This window comes from Astyanax mexicanus, chromosome 6 (assembly GCF_023375975.1).
Source record: "Astyanax mexicanus isolate ESR-SI-001 chromosome 6, AstMex3_surface, whole genome shotgun sequence".
In the NCBI taxonomy this organism is placed as follows: Eukaryota; Metazoa; Chordata; class Actinopteri; order Characiformes; family Acestrorhamphidae; genus Astyanax; species Astyanax mexicanus.
In genome coordinates, this window is record NC_064413.1 from 31278612 (window position 1) to 31300934 (window position 22323).

Genomic DNA, 22323 nt, shown 5'->3' on the forward strand with positions numbered 1-22323 from the left:
CCCACTAGAACATACATTGCAGACATACAAATGGTCCTACATCTGGTCCAACTGTACTTTTAAAATTAGGGAAAAACAAACACAAGGTACGATAAGAATACAATACAGATGTATCCCTCAAAAAGCACTGAAGACATTCTGTTGAGGTAACCACCCAAGTTCTGTTGCAAAGCTAAAAAAAAAAAAAATCATAATGTAAATGTTATAATAACCATTGTGATGTGTATCTTCATGCAAAATAAATTGTGACCATTATGAGTAAATAAAATTATCAAAATCCGGTAGCTCACAGAATGTACGCATGATTTGCCCTGGCAAATGGCCCACCCATAAACACTTCACAGCAGAGTAAAACAAGATGCTAACTCGTTGTGCTATTTTAAAACCCTGAATGCTTTATTGAAAATATGCATACGTAAGACTTCTCCTACACATTACATAACAGTACAATCACTTAGAATATTAACACAGTTAAATGCAAAACAGACCCTTCTGAACCTGAAGCAAAACCATGTGTTTGCCTGGTATCTCCACCCTGGGCCCCTGTGGATAACGAGCAGGCTCACAGCCATGCTTTCACAGCACAGGAAAGCAAAACCAAGCCCTCAAATGAAATACTAAGTCACCAAAGGAAAACAGGTCATTTTGCATAAGCAGAACATTGAACATAACATTGGTGAAATTTCAGTATTTTTAACAGGTACTAAGGTGTGTGCATGTATGTGTGCGCGCGTGTCACTCCTCAGTGACTGAACAGGTTTGGCTGGTGAGTGTAGGGATATAACCTGTACAGAGGAGCTTCTTACCTGATGCAAGAAAAGGAAAAGAAATAACATCATCTGAGGGGTAAGGGACGCTCAGCCTAAATGATTCTCTTGACCAGTCTTATAATACATGCCATAACACACACACACACAAAGCACATATTACAAAGCAAATCATAGTAGGCAAAGTTTGTTATGCTTGATGGCCAGACTGTAACACTCTGAATACCTCAATATTATTTGCACACTACACCTGGGTGTAAAAATGAATAAAACAATGAGCAAGTATAAGAACATGACATAGAAAAAAAGTAGTTAAGAGGCCACTTCCCATGAAATACTTTATATCATAATTCAGGAGAAACAATGAGTAAAACAAAGGATCGATATAACTTTAGAAAAACAAAAAAATTCAGATACCCCCCTCCAAAGAAGAAACAAATCTGACCTTTGTGATGTAGAATTATAAATGGTATAGCTGAAGATCATAAAAAAACACAATAAATCAAAGACATAAGAAATAAGAAATCATGATTAAAAAAAAGAAACAAGGGATTAGAACATATGGTTAAAGTAAATACACACACAAAACTTGATTGAAAATCAAAAAATAAAAGGGACATGACTGGAAGGCCTAATTATGAACTAGCTTGCTTACTTTACCTTTAAACTGTATGGATACTGACCATTACAATATTGACCATTACCCAACTGCCCCAAAACACTGAGCCATCCACTAAAGCCCTATCTTACATGATTTTTCTCAAGCCAACAGCCCATGTATTCATTTATCCACTGACAAAGCTTTACCTTTTTGTACTTACTGCTCCAAAAGAAAACTAACAAAGAAATAACACTCCAGATATGACCAACATCTAGTAGCCATTTACAAAAGGACCCAAAAGGAAAGGACTCCTCGCATTCTTGCAATACAGATGGTCAATATTTACATGTGCTCACAACTTTGTAAGTTTCAAAGGTCTTATATATGCTGTCAGCAAGGGTGACAACATAGAACAAAGAAGCATGCTGGTAAGTGAGAACACTCAAGGGGCCCGAATCTGAAAGCTCAAGTCTCTATATGTTGGTTTAGTCGCTGCTTTCTGACAGATTAAACGATTCAAGCAAGCTCAATTCATTAAACATTACACTTCCTATCTTAACTTGGGTCATGGCAAGCAATGATGTAGCGAGAAACATTATTCATCCCCTCAGTGTCAAGTTCTTCTATACTTACCATCATACATACACAAACGAGATTCAGATTCCTTATATAAAGTACCACAATCTTTAATGGAGAAAAAAGGACATCAAGATCATTTTAAGATCTTCCTTATAAACCGAAATGGATCTGATTCCACTGTTAAAAGTGTCTGTAAATTCAGTCAATTAAAATGATTATTTTCATAGTTTTAAACATGGCGAAAAAACAAGACGGGTACATTCTGCTGGTGAAAAAACTCTCTCAGGCTTACATTCACACAGGTGGCTGAAAAAAGAAAAAAGTTAATGCGGAAAAAGGATATGATCACCATCTCTAGAACCCCTCCAATATTTCCATTTCCAAACCCATGCTGCCCTCACACCCATCACATGATCACATGCAGAGGGGATTTTCTTGCACATCATACCAGCAGAACTGATAAAAATAATCATAAAAAAAACAAACGAAATAAACCCACTTTTCTTCACTGACTGAATATCGTAAAGAACAAAGCACACCATCACTACAACTCAAGCCAGAGAGGCCTTGACTGATTTACAACAATAAATAATAGCAGTAATAAATAATTATTTGTTTTGGTGTGGTTTGTGAAGCTGCAGCTCCTCAGAGAACTGCAGTGTGGAGGGCAGACGAGGAGACAGACGTCAGTCTGAGGCCATTCAGCCTCCTCAGTAAGGGCCACGCGATGCGACCTAAACAGGGACACCACGCATGTCTGTGGTTGCAGGGGGAAGGCCAGCAGCTGCTGGGAGAGTTTCATTCAAGTGGTCCAGCATCTCTGCTTTTGCTTAGCCTCTCCACTGCTACAGGGGCAGGCAGGGGTGGGGTAAACCTCAAGTTTTTTGTTAAACTTCATTCATCCTTATTTTCTTGAAGTGTTCATAGTGAGCATCACTCTTGATTTTCATTTTGCTCCATAGTCAACATCAACTGTCCATGCTACAGATTTCTACAGAGAGGGAAATAAATTAATCAGTTAAAGTTTTATAGTATGTTATTACATTTTAATAGTATATTATATGTTTCACTACATTCAACTACATGTAAGTAGAAAAATAAGGGCACTACATGGAAATACTAAAACACCCATGTATGCTTTGACCACAAATGCACTCTTTCAGTTAAAGTTTTACAGAACAACAGCATGCATGCCTGCATAAAAATAAATAGATACATTTTGCTTCTGCTTAATTGTTATGTGCTGTAGTGATATAAACATTGTAGTGCTTGGTTGTAAAAAAAACCCTGGCTATAATTCCCTTTACATCTGCATGTGCTCTGCATTCACTGCTATTGGGAATGTAGTCAGTGTCCAAAGAAAAACATGTAGCTAATTCTTATTTATCAAAGGAAGTCAATGTCATTTTTATTCCAAACCTTCTAGAGCAATTCCTTGGGCCTTGCACTACATTGGTATACAAATGTGAAGGACTGCTGCTTTGCTTAAAATTAACAAATTGAGAAACACCTGTATATCTCTGGACAGTAATGATGTACACAGTTTATGACTCCCATATATTTTTCTTTTAAAAGTAATCATATTCATTTGGGCACTTATATTTTCTGCTGTGTCATCATGTGAATCAATAGAAAATTCACAATTTCTGGATAAAGACCCAGTACCTTAATTCAAGTACCACTGGTCCGACTGTAAATCTGAAGGAAATTCAATTGAGTATAGGCATGCAGAAGATAGTAAAAGGCTACTAAATCATTTCCAAGTGCTTGGATATTTCTGTGAGCTTGGCCACATCTCCCAGACACTACCTATAGAAGGCTGTCCTTCAAAACTCAGCTTTAGAGCAGGAGGAGGACTTCTGAGGGAAGCCACAACAAAAAAAAAATCTGAAATCCAATCACTTTAAAATGAGCTACAGAATTCAGTGAAGGTACATCAGTCAATGCTGCCAAAAGCTCTGCATAGAACTGATCTGTATGGGAGGGTGGTTGTAAAAAGCCACTTGAATAAACTCCCAACAGAGTAACCCAGTTAAAGCATGGGATAGGTTTTTATGGGCAAAAATTGAGCTTTTGACAAATTTCAAACCATTATGACATGTTCAAACCTACCATGTTCCATTTCTCAACACTACCAGCTACCCCAACAGTCAAGTATGAGAGTGGCATCACTAATGGTGCATGCAAATGAGAAAAAGTGCCATATTTCAATTAAACCATAAAAGCATTATTTATTATGGAGCAAATTTGCTTTGTAATGCTATTTCCTTTTAACTAGTAAGGCATTTTATTAATAGGGCAAACAGTCTGCTTGTTTGTGAAAATGCAGTCTGCATAATTGTGAGCGTTTTTTGGCCAACAAAGCTCTTACCGCTAAGCCCCTCTATCTCCTGGGTGTCACTGAAGGGAGCAGGACCCCAGACCCTGACAGTGCCATCGTCAGAGGCGCTGGCCATGAGTCCTGGCAGGACGGGGTTCCAGCTCACACAGTTCACAGTGCGTGTGTGGCCTGTCAGCTCCGCAATTGGCAGCTCACTGCGCTTGTGCCAGATGTACACTTTATGGTCTGCAGATAAAGAGCATGACAAACACTCCTTTTGTTACAATAAGGATTTGAAGGAACAATGAGTCAAATATATGCATTTACTGGATAATTACACTAAAGGAACATATTAAACGGCATCACTGTGGTGCCCGCTAAGGATTCATTTTCTCTGTACAGCTGCTTTGTGTCAGCATTTGTAATATAAAGCGCTATAAAAATAAATTTAAATTGAACTAAAACTGAACATTTGAAACAAATGGTGTAATCAGATTTGCACTATTGATCTAAAAAAAAAAAAGCAAGAATAAATATGAATTCAGAAGACTATACTAAACTAGAATATGCTGCAGTCTTTATATAAGTCTTTATTAGGGCTGCACAATATATTACTTCAGCCTCACCATCACAATATGGGCATGTGTTATTCTCACAACGCAAGATGTGCAAGATCACATTTAATTAAAATTTTAATTACATTAAAATAACAACATTTTTTGGTACTTAATAGACAATCTACCACAGGTAAATTTAATTCCACTACAATCTTTAATACAATGATAGGATTATTTATATAGTAGCATGTTGGACAGTTGACTTCTGGTGAAAAGATGAGTTTTTTTAAATCACAATTTATACTGCAGACAAAATAAGTATTGCAATGACGCTTCATGCAGCCCTGTTCTTTATTTTTAAAAGAATTCTCATGAAATCAAGTGAAAAGACAAGAGGTAAAACTGAAGGTTCCTCAAGATCTCCTTTATTTAGATTTTTCAGATTATGTGTGCTTTAAGCTTTCTTACCTTCACTCCCACTGGCAATGAAGTCCTCATTATGGCCTCCAAAACAGGAGTGGATGGTATAGAAGCCTTGAGTCACACCTTGGTACTTTCTCACCAGTACTCGGTCCTGTAGGTCCCACAAATGAACTCCCTAGCCAGGGCAAAAGAAGACAGTCAGTAATATTCCAAATTCTGTTCATAAAAGACAGGAATGTTGCAGAAGAGCTAAAAAATAATAATAATAATAAAAAATAATAGTGTACCTGAGTTGCAACGTTTAATAGAGCTAATCTGCCATTCTTCGACACGGTGAAAGACATTATAGGGTGATCTTCCTGTACACTGTGGAGAGTCACCAAAGGACAGTTGTGAAAGGAAAGTCAGTTCAGCACTTTCAACTAGACTGGATCTAAATAATACACTTACATGTTTCTGTCAGTCAGATCTTCAAAGTTGTAGCCACGGATACGCTGGTGCGTGTCTGAAGCCAACACTGTTTTGCTGTCATTTAAGCACCACAGGCACTGAACACGAACTCCCTCCCATGAGTCCAACAGATTTCCATCTAGATCCTGCTCATTAAAAAAATTCAGATTTCAGCTAACTGACCACATAAGGTCAGAGAAATGTAATGTAATGTAAGCGGCAAATTTTAGGCCAGGGGTGTCCAATCTTATCTGCCAAACACGCGTGTAATTTAAGCCAAGCAGAAGTTTCTCAAAAGTTGTTTAAAAGCTGACAAATTTAGTAATGGTCAAAGACATGATGTAAGAAAAAGATTAAAAATTAATAAAATCATGACTAATATACAACTCACCAATGTTTCAGAAAACATTTTTCTGTTAAAGAGTCAAAATATCACGTGGTGCCTCCCATATTTTATATTTAATATTTTTTTTATTTAATATATGTGGCTGAAATATAAATCTAACTAATATAACATATTAAGCTATTAAGTGATTTAAAAAAGTTTGTTTTATGGGAATTGCATGATGTCAAATGGCAAAGAATAAACATATGAAACTGTTATTTACAAATAACATTTAGGAAATGTATTTATTTTTTTTTAAAATCATAGCTGCACCACATGACATTTTGTAGGGCCAGTCAATTTGCCTGGATAAATCTAAAGTTTTAATATGAATGTACAGTACGAGTCAAAAGTTTAGACACTCCTACCGAATCAAATTCTTTTTTCTTTATTTAATTTATTTTCTACATTATATATTAATATTAAAGACATGGAAACAATTAAGGAACACAAATGGAATTATGTAATAAACAAAAAATGTTTTTGTCCTCCACAGTTCACTGAAAAACAAGACATTGAAAAAATACCAAGAGTTTGCAAATCTGTCATCAAAGCAAAATGTGTTTACTAAACATAAAGTATAAAACACATTGAATGAAAATAGGTGTGTCCAAACTTTTGACTGGTACTGTATGTTTACACAACATTTCTTATGTTTGAACAACTGCAAAAGATGCTCTTATTTTTGCAATCCTTGTGTGCAGCCACAATATCAACAACCCTTTGTCAATAAGACTGGACAACCCTTATTTAGGCCAGTACGGAGGATACCTACACACTGGTAAAACTGGCCTCTTTGGCCTCCAGTGACAAAGCGCTTGCCATCTGGATTCCAGGCTACACTTGTCAGGCTGTCTTCATGGGACTGGCTCATTTTAGTCCTCAGTTCCCCAGTCTGCATGACAATAAAGAGGTTTTTAGGACAGGAAGATAAGGCAAAAGATCTGGTAGGTAGATCTGGCTATCTGTATGGAGCAAGGGTGCACCTGAACGTTCCAGAGCCACAACTCAGAGCAGTCATCAGGGCCACAGGCTATCAAATATGCGTCATCTGGGCTCCAGGCCAGGTAAGACACCCCATATGCATGGCCTTCCAGAGTCTTCAGCTGCTTCAGCAGGTGTGTCTCCTGTCAATCCACAGCATATGATCAAACACTTTACCAATCCTTTCTTTTCTTCAGAATTTTCCATGTTCCTTTGTTCTTGTTCTGTCTCTTAATTTAACGGTGCGATTAGCTACACGATTTCTGCAGTTAAGAAAGAGGTCACTCACTGGGTCAACATGCCAAATAATAACTGTAGTGTCTTTAGATCCAGAGGCCAATTTGGTGCCATCATTGGAGAATTTACAGAACCAGACCTCATTGCAGTGTTCTGTCAAGATCTGCTGGGTGTAACACGGGAACTGTTTCCTGGAGATAACAGAGAGATTTCATTTCAGAAGGGCCATCTGTGGCATGTTTACAGATGTAATAAATAATATGAACTGGCATAAGCAAGAAACATTTTTAAAAATAGAATTACTGGCAACCAGTCTGCTGTAAAACAAACACCTCAAGAGCAATTATTATTAATGGGCTATGACAAATGCTTTTTTAAAATATGGAATATGAAAACACATCTTAAATGTTGACAGAGGCACTGATATGGGGATTAGATCATACAGCTAATACAGTTACCTGCTGCAAACATGGTCCACCAGCAAAGACACAGAATCCAGATTACTGTCAAGTTTGGTGTTGTGGTATAGGCAGCGATCCCTCTGCAGCTCCACTGCTTGACGCAGAAGTGTCTGTAGCCTGCGAGGTGGCAGCATCACTGAAGGGGGCAGGTATGCTGCAGAAACAAGAGAGAAATGGCGAAAGATGGAGTGGGAGGGGCAGGTTGCCAAATAAGAGAAAGTAGGGAGATGAAGCTGATTAAAGACTGTAAGCAGGGTTAGGGTCAATTCCTTCTCAATTCAGCCACTTTAGGAGATTTATTGAATTCAGTTCATCAACTGACATTCAGCACTACGATTGTATGCATATTTAACACGTCTCCTGAACTCAATTTGTCTCCTGAACTCAATTTGTCTCCTGAGATGACTGAATTCAAATGATACTGACCCAAACCCTGAACGTGAGAGGCAAAAGGGAATTACATGACACTGATAGACAGATTAGAAGGTAAAAAAATAAAGAAAGGAAGAAAGGGGGGGTAGATGAATGTGAATATGGCAGAGTGACTGTTTCACCATAATGCAGGCACCATATTATGAGAACTGGAGAAGGGAAAAGGCATGGGGTCTAATATAGAGGGATCTATAAGGGATGTGTGTGTATGTCTTGCACTCACTCTGGAGTTTGTCAAGCAGTTTCGAACGAGAGGATGTTCCTTTTCCCTCCCACTCAGCCTTGGCTCGGAGATCATCAGAATGACTGCACATCAGATACCTGAGCACCCAAACAATTTATAATTACTAATTATCAAGTGATACATGGTCTGCTGTTCATGTCAATCATCTCAGTTCTACCATTAGAGTGAATGCCAGAGAAAGACCCAACATAAACTTGACCCAAAATATATTGGTCTTTAGTCTTTAGAGCACAGTGCTGATGCTAATTTTGCACCTTATATTCTTATTTCTTATTTTACTATATTATTTCCACATGCCACTTCCAAGTTGTGACATGATGCTGAATCAAGTGAAAGATCACCAATATTCTGAAAATGTCTCCACATCTTTATTGCCATCATTATTATTATGGTAATGACTTGTTGTAGTTTTTTTTTTTGCAAAGACATAAATAATCTTATCACAGACAGCCCTAGAAATCAAGTAATGAATAAACCAGGTCTTTTAAAAGACAAAACAAAACAAAAATATCTTCACTGTCACAAAAAGAGTGATAAAAGGGCTGATGTGTACCCGCTGAGGACGTGGATGCGCTCTGTGTTGTACTTCAGAGGAGTCAATTCTGCTCTTAACACATGCAATGCCTCCAAGACCTTTCCATCTTCCAAATACTCCAAATACTTCTGCTGCAGGAGCAGGAACTTCATCCGCTAAACAAAGTCACAAACAGAGATCAAAAACTCAAGCAAGCAGCCATGTATAAGACAAAGAGTCCACAGAGGCCAGTAAAAGCATTGTTAGGGCATGCTCTCTTGCTCTCTTACCACAATAGCGTTTGGTGAATGCATCAATGTTTTCAGCTCATTTAGATCACTTTCCGCCTGTCAGGAAAGCAGACAATATGAGTGAATTCAATAAACAGTATTGTGTGTTATTAAATGGGTTGTTTATTACGCACAAGTAAAACCCAATTTAATTTTTTTAGAATTATCATCAAGAGTGCACACAATTTTAGCAAATGACTTAATTCATTTACTTATAAATTATGATTATTTGGGGAAAGTACAAGGTTTACACATCTTGTCTGTAAACACTTGATGGTTTCTTTGAGCTGGATTTTTGAACTCCTGTAGAGCAAAGAAATTAGAACAGCACAGTGTTAGAAAACATATGCCCAAGCTTTCAGATAAATGTATTCTTGATACCTTGTCCCATTCTCCTTCCATGACATGGTTGCGGAATTTTGTGGCAGCAGGATGCTCAAGCCTACAGCCCGACTCCTGCATCAGCAAGTCCACTGTCTGACTAAAAAACAAAACATCAATATGAAGAAAACAAAGTCATGTTATTTACTATTTTTAATACAGTATGAGTCAAAAGTTGGGACACACTTCTTCCCATTTAATGGGTTTCCTTCTCATTAAGTTTTACTTTGTAAATTTTATATTGAAGACATTAAAGCTATACTGGAACCAGAATATGTTTTATACTTTAGACCAGGGGTCACCAATCTTTTTGAAACTGAGAGCTATTTATTGGGTTCCAATAAATGCAAAGGGCTACCAGTTTGATACACACTAGTGAAATCACAAATAATAATAAAATATATTTTTTTAGAACAGGTTCTTGCGGGCACCACGTTAGTGACCCCTGCTTTAGACTCTACTAAGTAGCCACATTTAGCTTTTAGGACATATTTAAACAGTCTTGCTATTTTCTCAGTGACTTCATGAGGTAGAGTCACCTGGAATAGTTTCCTCAGCATCTTGAAAAAAATTCTGGAGGTGCTGAACAATAGTTGCTGCTTTTTGTTCACGCTGTGAATGAAGCTCCAGGTCATTCCAAATCACCATCTTAGCTGGGTTTAGATCAGGGGATTGTGGAGGCCAAACACATTGTTGTTTACTATGTAATTTCATATGTGTCCCTTAATTGCTTTCATGTTTTTAATATCTATCTACAATTTGGAAAATAAATGAAATAATGAAATAAAACATTGGATGAGAAGAAGTGTCCAAACCTTTCAAAAATAACTGGTACTTTATATATATATATATATATATATATATATATATATATATATATATATATATATATATATATATATATATATATTCAGTAGTGTTAAACCATGTGTAATTAAACCAAGAACAAATGCAAGTAAATACAAAAAGATTTGTAAGATTTTAATGTAGTATTTATATAATAATAATAATAATATTAATACCAATAATAATGATAGTACTAATAAATCATAAATAATAAAGTTTATAATTTGATTGTTTCAAATGACACCTTCAGAGTATACAAATATAACTAAAAGTAATCATAAAAAATGTAAAAAAGAATGTAAAAAAATCCACTAGCTAATACACAATATTTCAGATGACAATTGGCAAAATGCTTTTTAGTTTGGCCTTAAACAAGGCACAATTTACTGTAATTAGATTAGAGGTGTTGGATATGACAGGGTCTGCTACAGCACAGGCCACAGTAAAAATGGTGGTTATGTCAGATGATCTAGTTAACAAGAGCAAAAACACTGTCTATTTCACATCTAACACGTACCATTATTGTCAGCTGTGTGAAATAATTAGCTAGAATCTACTAGCAAAACCAAAATTCTTTAAAATGGCATTAGTGTTAAAAAGTGTTATGTTTTGAGGATTTGGTGGGAGTCATAAAAACAAAATAACAGCACACTGTCCACTTCTGGCAGTGTTTTCTCCATTCTGCAAAATGGAGCCCCCTGCCTCCTCTGTTCCCCGTGTTTGTTTATCATGCTCCTGCTGTCAGCTCGCGTTAGCAGGCTCGGTATGAAGGCTAACGCTAGCGTGTCAGCAGATAAAAACAAGCCTCCGGAACACGGGGGTTCGGTCCGGTACCGTCTGTACGCTTTATTTCCCCCTCATATCCCGAACCGCTCGGCCGGACTTACTTGAGCCCTAGCCCGTGCAGATGCTGCCCGATCAGGCGGATGACATCTTCGTCTGCTTTTGACAACCGTTTCTTCTTCTTCATGCTGGAGCCCGTTTCTGGACCCAAGGTCGAAGTGGCGGCCGAAGCAGCGGAGCTGCCCGGGGGCTGGAGGCCGTTGTTTGCCGCGGTGACACCGACGGTAGCGGCGCCGTCCGCGGCGGTGGCCAGCAGCAGCCCGTTCGAGTGCGCTCCGCCGGCCGCGGACGACTCTCCGTTCTGGGCGCTGTTCAGGCATGGCAGCTCTGGGTCTTGCCCCTGTCCTGCTCCGTTGGCTTGCATGATAGCACCGCTGAGGCCAGCGACTCTGTGGGGGTTGGTGTCAGGGGGCTCTGCGCCGGAGCGGGGATACAGGACGGAAGAGAAAGACGGGAGACCAAAAACAAGAGCTGTTAGGCCTGCGCTCGCCAGAGAAGCCCCGCTATCTCCTGCTCCCTCCGCCGCCCGCGCTCGGGCTTTCTTCCGCGGCGGCGACGCTCCGCCGGCTGCCGAGTCGGAGGACGAGGAGGAGGCGGGGGAGGCAGCGGAGGCCAGAGTTACTTCGCCGAGAGCGACTCTGACAAACCGTCCGCGGTCTCGGCTCGCGCGGACGAAGCGTCAGGAGCTGCGGGAGAGTCGGCCTGCTTTAGCTCGGCTTTTCTGGCGGCTTGTTATTGTTTGTCAGCGAAACAGCTGCAGCACCATGACGGACGTCTGTGCGCAGTGACGTCACCCGGGAAGCCCTGAACAACCTTGAGCTTTAAACGCTGCATTCAAGCGCCCCGCAGGTTCAGGTGTTTAAAATCTCCCTGTTTTAGTTTCTAACTTACTGACGCAAGAAAACACCGTCCACACAGCTAAACAACGTGTGTCTTAAATATGTAAACATCTTGGTCATACGTTGTTTTGAAAATGGAAAAGCTGAATACGACCTTTTCTTCCTGGAGAGACACGTATGTACAGAGAAATTAGCTAACAATAACTACAGTGGCTAACATTTATGATATAGATAGCTAGTCAACAAAGTAATGCAAACCCATTTAGACATATCTAAGTAAACCTGATCTTAAGCAAACACGAATCAAACCTTCTCCCTGTTAGAATTTAATCCGATTGTTTTAGTTATTGTTTTGGTTCGAACAAGGTCTCACATTCAACAGCGTGGTGAACGCACCATTACACTGGTTATTATCATAAGTGGGAAGATAAAGTTCATCATTATAATCAATATCTGCTGTAACTGCAAAGTAAAACGTCTAAGCTAGGTTAAACATAGTTGTTTTTCAAAGCAGAGCGCACTGGGGACCCCTGCTCGTCCACCGTGTGTAGGATGCTGTGACTGAGGGTATTTAAGAAGCTTTACTTGTAGGACTGTGCACGTTTGCCAGTTAAAACAGTTACTTTTGCTCTCATAACAACAAATAATAAATAGCATTTATAGCCTAAATGACCAAAACCATACAGTGATCTATTTTTTTTATTTAATCTAATGTCTCTAAAAATACAATACGTTTAAAAGAATGTATGGTTTACCACCTAGCTACATGACGTTCAAAAAATATTGATATTAATAAACACATTCATTAAATAAATATCAGGAAAAGTAGAACAGATTTTTGTTTATTTACATTTGCGGGTAAGTATGGCCAGTCAGCTGTAGCCAATCAGCTGCGGAGAGAAGAAGTTCGACCAATGAATGATAATGATGCAGGTACATGGAGACCAATAGCGATGGTGAGAAGGCGGGACTTAAACAGACACACACACACACACACACACACACACACACACACACACATATATATATATATAAAACTCAAGAGATGAGATGAGATTTTAAGAGATGAGTATCATCTCTTAAAACATAATAGCTGTAATAGTGATTAGAACTATAGAAATGTTCCTAAGTGACATAAAATAAAGAAAAAAAGTAAAAAATAAAATAAAGTAATTATTTTTACATTGATTTCCATTAAAGTTAAGTTTTTTCCCATTGCCAATAAAATGTATTTGTTGAATATACATGTTCTTCACAATGCCAGTTTATTATCCTCTTACCTCTGTTGTCATGTACTTAAAAACTAAATAAATTCAGGTCATCACTTTTCAAAATATTAACAAGGTTCCATGAAAGGAGAGTTCTGTGTTTCATAAACAGCATACAAATAGGAGACACATCTCATTCAAAGTGCCATTTTATTCCCATGTCTGAGGATATTTCAAAAATACAAATGAAATTTCAGAAAAATCCTGCATCGGGCCAGAAAGATCAATATTCATACTATTCCTTCATTCCATTACAACACATGGGGATGCAGAAACAATTGCAATGCTGTCTGTGGTTTCTCATACAATATCCCTGACATCTGCAATGAATTACAGAGGAAACCCTGTGCAGTGTGGTCAGGCACACCACTCCTGTCCTATATCTGCTCACACTGCACAATACTCTTTAGCTAGAATAAAACATATACAATCATAATATAAAAATATGACTTACAGGGAGAAGAATGATTTTTTTTTTGTTTGTTTTGTTTTTTTGCAAAGGAGAACAGAGGATCGTAAAAGAATAAACTATTGCACATTCATCTAATCTTTTAGGAAAGACTTAGAGGGGAATATAGTCTGAGCTAAGAAACACCCATTCCTCCAATACTGCCCAAAGTCTTAACCCCTGTTGCACTTTTGTATAGTGCATGCATACTGTACATACACACCTGCATTTAACCTGCTCACAGTGACACGTCAAACACCCCAGAGTAGCATACATACAGGACACGTACATAGTGATGTTGTGGCACTTGTTGTGTGGAGCACTATAAACACTTTTATCTGGGTAGAAAAATGTAGATTGGCTGTAAATGTAAATGGCTGTAAAGTCCACAAAATAAAAGGGAGTAGACACATACACATTGGGAACAGCAGGTGAGGACACACACATACTTTTACATGCACACATCTGCACACATACACACATACATGTACATGTGAGAGGCAGAGGCATTCAGTATGCTTACCTCCACATGCTTTAAATCATACTCCTCAGATTATATAAAAAAAACAATTAAATAAACATTAGATTTACAATATAATTTTTTAACAACAACCGATAGAGGAGCAGTTTAAGTCTCAGATTTAAAAGCATTAAAGTGTGTAATATACAATCGTGTTGTAATGAGTAACTATCCACTGTGTGTACTCTGTGTGTTTGTGTGGTATGATCACAAGAGTACTGTTAAACAATGGTTACTGCTTCAGCAGATCAAATCTTTTTGGAAAGACATTCATTCAATCATTCAGTCATTCATTCAGCACTCATTTATTTAGGCAATCATTCGCTGAAAAAGGTCTAAGTACAGCATGACCCTGTAATTCTCCAGTGTATCCAGAGGGAATCTCATGTTTCACTCCATTTCTGAGCTCTGCGTCCCTCTCAAGCTCCAACACATGGATTTACCTTAGGAAGTTTTACTTTGTGTGTATCTGGTGTGTTAGGAGAATCATTCATTTTAATTAATAAGCTTCATGTACCAGTGTGGGTTGTACATGTGTTGGTCAAGAGCTGTCCACGACCTGGTGAGGCAATGTGACAGAAGAGCCGTTGATGAAGGAACCCTGTTTTTCCCGTCCTTTCAGAAAATAGGTGAGGAGCTCCCCTTTCCCCTTCACAAAGATCGGTCCCCTCCTGACAAAACGGAAGCCGTAGTCCTTTAGGATGTTATAGCAATCCTCCACCACCTGGGGGCAGCAGATTTTCAAATTTTGTGTTACTGGCACAGAACGCAACAAAACTTTTTAGAACCCACATCATCTTCCAAAATTATCCACAACGATTAAACACAGTCAGCTTTGTAATCATTTTGGTTATGTAACAGTGTCTTAATACATTTTACACATGCATTTCAGGACAAGCTGAGACATACAGAACCCTCATTGAAAATGAGAGACAGTTGAGTAATATTGCATTGTCTTACACAAATATGACACGTTACACACCATTACACAGTTCTCGAGTTTTTCTGTCCACGTCAACAAAGTTATATTGTGCAGTAACTAGCATGCTGACCACAAAATACAAAGAATAAAGGCATGAAAATGATTCTTCTTATTACAGATAACTGCAGCACTGAAATTACTTTGAAGCTGTTGTTTTAAGATACAAATGTTACATAATGTTGCTTTAATATCTGTGAAATGCTCATTACCTGGATGTTCCCCATCACCCCAGTAGACTCCATGCGACTGGCCACATTAACTGTGTTCCCCCAAATGTCAAAATGAGGCTTTCGAGCCCCTATGACTCCAGCGAGAACACCACCTTTGTTTAGCCCTGGGGGAAAAATTACGTGCAGAAAGGTAAGCAGTGTATAGCACACATGCAGCACATCAACTCTCCTGCACACCAGCACACTCTTTTACTCCTTACCAATCCGAAGCATGAAGTTGTTAAATGACTGGTAATTGATGTTCATGAGGGTAACCTTCATGGAGAGCGCAAAATCTGCCAGATCAGCCAAGTGCTGCCAGCGTTCCCTATCAGACAGTTCTTCTTTCTGTTGAGTAAGAAAAACAATCAGGTCTATCTCTGGACGTCAGAACCATTAACAGGGTTATCAACAACACAACTGCATTCTGATTCAGTAACATGATTCTGACTCCATTACCTTCATGCAAGCATAGCCATTAGTGTTGTTGTCAGGATTGACCCCTGATGCTGCCATGTAGGTACTGCCGATAGTCTTAATCTTGGTGATACAGCGGAACTGAGGTTCATCCAGAAGCTGCAATGAGAGATGATATAGTAAAAATGTTATATTTTGATATTGTAAAATATATTCACTCAAATGTGTATTTAAAAATAAAATCTGAAGCAAATAAAGTGATTTTTATGACTATAAATGTAACAGATAAACAAGCCAACAGCAAGGACAGGCCATCTCTTTGAACAAAGGCTTACCTTAAACACAGATGGTTTACCTTACATTTAAGAGCATGGTTGCATTTAGGAGCATGCTGCTTTCAACCTAACATACTGTATTAGCTCATATTAGCTCATTAGCACCACCATTATTACAAAATATATGTTTTTAATGCTGAATAAAATTTTATTACGTTAACATAAGGCAGATTTTAGGTAGGCAAAGATTTTTATATATTTTCTAAATTGAAAAATACACTGATTTGAGAAAACACTGTATTCAATTTAACTGAATTTGACTCTGAATTATGTATCCATAGACCCCTAGTATGTTGACTGGTTTTCAGTATCTAAGCAAACATGTGTTAGCAAATCCTTTACAGAAAACCTACTTCTTCACATTTTAAAGGACAACTACTTAAAATACTGGGGGAAAATGTGGCATGTTATGGCACATTTTATATCTTCAGTTTTTCCTTAGTATGGTAAATTTAGCTAATATGTTTTTCTCTAAAACTGCCATAAAATGATATATTCAAGTTTATGCACTTATTTTTAAGGAAAATCTAAGCTGACAAGTGGTGTCCAAACACTGTCATATGACTGTTATATGAAACCATTTTGTTTCCAAATAGATCAATAACTTGTCAAAAATCACACAGAATATAATCTTACATCCATTCATCTTAAATTTTAGTTTTTTTTCTACTGACGTGTAAACATAAACATGAAAGCACGATTTGAACAAAAATAATAAAAATATTACATACACTATCAAAGTCAGAGATGATTTCATTGAGGAACCTCAGACACTCGATACCCCCGTTGTTGATACTCTCTTCCGTATAGAAGTCGGAGAAATTAGGGATAGAGGCAAACATAACCCCAATCTCATCATAAGACTGGCTGTACAGCTCCTGTTAATAGTAAAATAAAAGATACATGTAGACGTAAGCTTATTTTATTATTTTTTATTTACAACTGAGCTACTTATATCCTGAAGCTGAAGGAAAGAATTTTCAGACCTCATCCCTCTTTTTGGAGCCCAGGAAGTGGCGAGCGACATGCTCCGGAAGCATGTTGGTGACCAGAGCCTCGTTCCAGCGCCTCATCTCATACACTTTCTCCTTCTGCTCATGCACCTCAATTTTCCACAGGAACAATGTGCGGGCCAGTTTCTCAACCTGGGAGAAACAGAGAGAGAGAAACAAAAAAAGGAGAAAAGAAACAAAGATAGAGTGTGTTTACATGCATGTCATAATTCAATTACTGTAGAACACTGGGGTTTGTCAGTAATCAGATCAACATGGGTAATCAGATAATGGTCAGGCAGTAATCAAGCTGCAATATGAACATACATCAGCTAGAAGATGACCAGGGTTTTAAGGTTGCTCCGATAGTGTACTGTCGGCATTGTGTTAAATCTGAGAATACTTTGATTGAGTATACATGCACTGAGAAATATGATTGTGTTGCTAAAATCTAGCTCTGTATATTGAATGTGTTAAATCTATGTTGCTGCCAACATTAATGCACACAATTAACCTAGAATCTTTAAATTGATTGTAAATTAATCATGTTGAGGGTTTACAGAGCCTGGGGGCTTATTATCATGTTTTTTAGTGGTAAACACAGCACCACTACTGTTTAGTATTTATGATAAAATATGCATTAAATAACTAACTCTCACAACTACACAAACATAATTGGTTAATTCAGTATATTTTTCAAGAGATTGACACCACTCCTATAAATATTATTTCATTTTTCTTTTCAATCTTAAATTTATTCATTTATTTACATTTAAATATCCACTATCAAATGCTTAACTCTTAAGAAGAAGTACAAGTACGATTAATCTCAATTAATCACAGAATATTGTTGTAACTTCTCTGGTTAATTATTTAATTTAAACCACTTTATACACACATTTTCCCCATAAATCTTTTGATTTCAACTCTTTTGGAATCTTTATATTGTGAAATGAAGGACAGATCAAAAAGTAGATGTGAAGAAAGGATGTCAGAAGAATAACAACAGTCACCTACATGTCGAGCAAAGTAGTAGAAGCTGACCATCATGATGAAGATCATCACAGTCATTGTGTATTTAGAGGGCACGAGGTAAACTCTGTACAGAAATATAAAAAAACATAAAGATACTCAGCTCAGTGGGTGACACTGATATTTGAATATTTACTGTATGTGTGTAATACGTCTATCCAGGTCTGTAATACATTATGGCCACCTACCTGTACTCCTCATAGCGTACCAGATCATACTGGTCAAAGATATCCCTCCAGCTGTAGATGTTTACCACACCTGTGGCCACTGTGATCAGCAGCATGAGAGTGAGCTTCACCATGTGGCTGACCTGCACCAGCATGGTAGTGGCAATCAGCGCTAATACGGCTACGTAGCTGTAGTATTTGGGGTTCTCCAGGCAGCCCCTCAGTCCCACTGGGGCTGGAGAACCTTCTGTCACTGAGTTTGTAGCAGGGGGCAGAGGTGGCCGACAGCTTAGCTGTATCATAAGTGGGTAGATATCATAGGTGAGATAAGTAAATGTGATAAATGACAGATATCAGCAACAAGAGAATAAGAGCAGAACCTGATGACCATGAGTGTATTATAAAACATTAATGGTTAATTTGCTACTGTGCAGTCTAACAGTTTTGAGTGTTTAACTTACAATTTAAATTACATTACCGGTCCTCTAAGAATTAAATTTATCTTCCCGCAATGTTCAACTGCCTAATAATTTGCATGACTTCAGCATGCAGTATATTTTAAATTATTCTCCTTATCTTATCTCTTAATGTCAGGTGTAAACAGGCCCATACAGTAAAATCAGAACCTTACAGACATGCTAATTCACATATATGTTTTGTCATTGTCATACATAATATAGATCACTATAATTAGCTATTTTAAAGGCTTCCAAGTTTTTTTTGTTTTTTTTTCATTTTTTTTTCCAGTAAATTACACTAGCTTTCAAACACCAATACAGGTGCTGGTCAACGAATTAGAATAATTTGAAATAGTGCAATCATGAAATTCTTTGAATGCATTTTTTGTGCAGAAAGCAAATCAGGTGTTCACCGCACCTGTCCTACTCGTTAGACTAATCACAGAACTCGTTACCTGGAAAAAAATTTGCTCAGCTGAGCTTTCCAAAAGGCCCATTTAGGCCATTTAACTGTGACACTGTTGTTTTATTGAATTAGAATAATGGAGAAACCGTTTCATTGAATTAGAATAATTTTTATTATAATTACAATCATCACTTTCTCAGTATTTTGTGGCTGCCCCCTTGGCTTGTATGACTGCCTGAAGTCTCCGCGGCATCGATTTGACCAGCTTGTCGCAAGTTTCCGCACTCACAGCTTCCCAGGCAGTGGCGATGTTCTGCTTCAGTTGGTCCAGCGTAGTAGGCTTTCTGTCGCGAATTTTCCGCTTGACTATGGCCCAAAGGTTTTCAATGACATTGAGGTCAGGCGAGTTGGCCGGCCATGCCAAAACTTCAAGCTGTTTTTTAGTGAACCAATCTTTGGTCGACTTTGCCGCATGAGCCGGTGCAAGATCCTGTTGAAATATGAAGTCTTCTTCGCCGAACTGTTCCTCAACAGTCGGAATCAGGCACGTTTCCAGAACATATTGATATACGGCAGCATTGACAGTCTTCTTGAGGAAGCAGAGTTTCCCTACACCTCGAGCGGACATGCATCCCCAGACCATAACGCTCTGGGGAAACTTGACGGATCTTTTCACGCACTCGTGGTTGTAGGTTTCGCCACCACGACGCCAGACACGAGGACCTTGGTCACCGAAGGAGATGCAGAAGCGTGATTCGTCACTGAAGACCACTTTCTGCCAGTCTTCAGCAGTCCACTCGCCGTGTTCTTTGGCCCACTTCAGCCGTTTCTCCATTTGTTTCTTGTTCAGCATCGGTTTTACTGCTGGAACGCGAGATTTGAAGCCGAGTTCGCGCAGACGACGGTAAGTGGTTGATCTGGAGACGTCAGCGCCGGTCTGCTTGTTCCACAAGTCGGTGAGCTCGGAAGTGGACTTGAACCAGTTGCTGACTGCGATCTTTCTCAGCTGCTTGTTGTCGCGAGCAGAAGTTTTTCGGACGCCGGAACAGTTGGTGCGCTTGCTGCAGTTTTTCTTGAGAGCTTTGCAGACGGAAGACTGGCTGATGCCGAGCTGCTCAGCAATTTTAGTTTGGGTCAAGCCTTGTTGGCGAAGGGCTTGAATTTGAGCCACTATTCCGGTTGAGAGGTCGCGCTGCTTACCCATGATTGATTTTACAACTTAGAAATTCTACTCAACCCTGACTTTATACTGCACAGTGAACACTCTTCACAGAAAACAAAAATTCGAGCATTTATTCTAATTCAATGAAACGGTTTCTCCATTATTCTAATTCAATAAAACAACAGTGTCACAGTTAAATGGCCTAAATGGGCCTTTTGGAAAGCTCAGCTGAGCAAATTTTTTTCCAGGTAACGAGTTCTGTGATTAGTCTAACGAGTAGGACAGGTGCGGTGAACACCTGATTTGCTTTCTGCACAAAAAATGCATTCAAAGAATTTCATGATTGCACTATTTCAAATTATTCTAATTCGTTGACCAGCACCTGTATATATTTTGATTTTATTTATTTAAGTTTATTCTTACTCTTTAGCCCTTTTAAAACAGATTGCTCCATAAAGAATCCAAATAATTTGTAGATTATGTGATTTCTAATATAACAAAGTGCATTATAATTAGATATTTGGAAATTTTGAAAAACCTTGTGTATTAGCTGATCCTCGATGCAATCAAATGTTTGTACTTTAAAAAAATATTAATCTTAAAAAAATAGTTATTTAAAACTGAAGCAGTTCTCTTAAAATATACATGTAAAGTAGGCCATAACGCTCAAACACTCTAAACAGCCCACAGAAAGAAATACACAGCTAACAACATCCCATCACACTGTGTAAGGGTGTGACATATTAGGCAACCGGTAGATTTGCCACAGGGTTCCTTTTTTCTTGTAGATATTCGATCCAGTATTTTCTACTTATATCTGCCCAATAAAGATAGCTATAGATGGCATTTTCCCATCTACAGTAGTTCTTTTTTAATTAGATATTTTTTTTCCTGTTACGTGTGCTAGTATTTGGCTGATAGTGTTTGTTAATATTTAGTTATGTTTATTCTTAATGTTTTTTTTTATTAAGTTAAATATGTGGCATTCAGTTAAGTCACTAATTATGTTTTACTGGTTTACATATTAATTGATTTCCAATATAAGAATGTGTTTGTCCTTTTTTCAACCCCAACAGTGTCAATTAAAAGCAAATAAATGTCTCACCATGTCTATTATGTCTGCCAGTGTGAGGATGAAAATGGCAGCCATAGCCCAAGTGTTGCGCGCCCAGCGTGTGTGATCGATCCATGTGGAGAATGAAACCAGCCTTTTAGGAAATACCTAAAACAAAGAATATATATATATATATTTTTTTTTTACTTTTATCCCACACAAACAATTTCATAGACTTAAAGGAATTGGCTGGTTCTTAATTACTATAGAACAAGTTCAGTTTAATAAATTTTAATGCAGAATGAAGGATGAAGGACCAGTTTTTACAATCAGCTATGGTACTGGCAAGGCCTTTAGATCACTATTTTAATGCAAGCACATTTACACACCTAATTTCTTAATAGAGGAAATAAATGCATTTATAAAACTTCACTTTAGAAATTCATATTTTTATTGGGTTATGATAGTGACTCTGGGGTATCTATATAACATAAGCTTAAATAAAGTTTGTGTCTCTTTGTGAAATCATTATAAAAACACCTATTCATCAATGTTTAATCCAATTACAAAGCAAAGGGGCCATGATAAAATCAGATATCTACATAGACGGATAAAAACATATAAGGTGTTTAAGCTGGCCATCTACAAATATAACTGTACTGTGGGCCAGATTCTGATAAATATGATACATTTTTAAATATAACCAATGAGCAATCTGCT

General features: G+C 38.0%; 2 protein-coding genes across 5 annotated transcripts in view; both read right to left on the reverse strand.

Moving 5' to 3' along the window:
* Nucleotides 1-375: 375 nt before the first annotated feature.
* wdr26a (WD repeat domain 26a) lies at nucleotides 376-12109 on the reverse strand. Its single transcript, XM_007251806.4, has 14 exons — nucleotides 11359-12109; nucleotides 9626-9725; nucleotides 9245-9301; nucleotides 8994-9130; nucleotides 8420-8517; nucleotides 7762-7918; nucleotides 7356-7494; nucleotides 7069-7209; nucleotides 6858-6977; nucleotides 5698-5843; nucleotides 5535-5613; nucleotides 5293-5422; nucleotides 4319-4513; nucleotides 376-2938 (listed from the first exon to the last, which is right to left on the reverse strand). Exons 1-14 carry the CDS (start codon nucleotides 11676-11678, stop codon nucleotides 2916-2918), a joined length of 1842 nt encoding a protein of 613 aa, XP_007251868.1. The 5' UTR covers nucleotides 11679-12109; the 3' UTR covers nucleotides 376-2915.
* A 1445-nt stretch (nucleotides 12110-13554) lies between these two features.
* The window catches only part of adcy3a (adenylate cyclase 3a), a 30572-nt gene continuing 21803 nt past the window's right edge, over nucleotides 13555-22323 (reverse strand). For all 4 annotated transcript variants that reach the window (XM_022673713.2, XM_049480772.1, XM_015606466.3 and 1 more), the window contains exons 12-20: nucleotides 21655-21771; nucleotides 18545-18816; nucleotides 18342-18423; nucleotides 17319-17477; nucleotides 17064-17210; nucleotides 16040-16156; nucleotides 15802-15928; nucleotides 15581-15705; nucleotides 13555-15113 (exon numbers count right to left, since the gene is read on the reverse strand). In XM_022673713.2, coding sequence (XP_022529434.2) covers nucleotides 14931-15113; nucleotides 15581-15705; nucleotides 15802-15928; nucleotides 16040-16156; nucleotides 17064-17210; nucleotides 17319-17477; nucleotides 18342-18423; nucleotides 18545-18816; nucleotides 21655-21771 — 1329 coding nt within the window. In that variant the 3' untranslated portion in view covers nucleotides 13555-14930. The remainder of the gene's footprint in view (nucleotides 15114-15580; nucleotides 15706-15801; nucleotides 15929-16039; nucleotides 16157-17063; nucleotides 17211-17318; nucleotides 17478-18341; nucleotides 18424-18544; nucleotides 18817-21654; nucleotides 21772-22323) is intronic.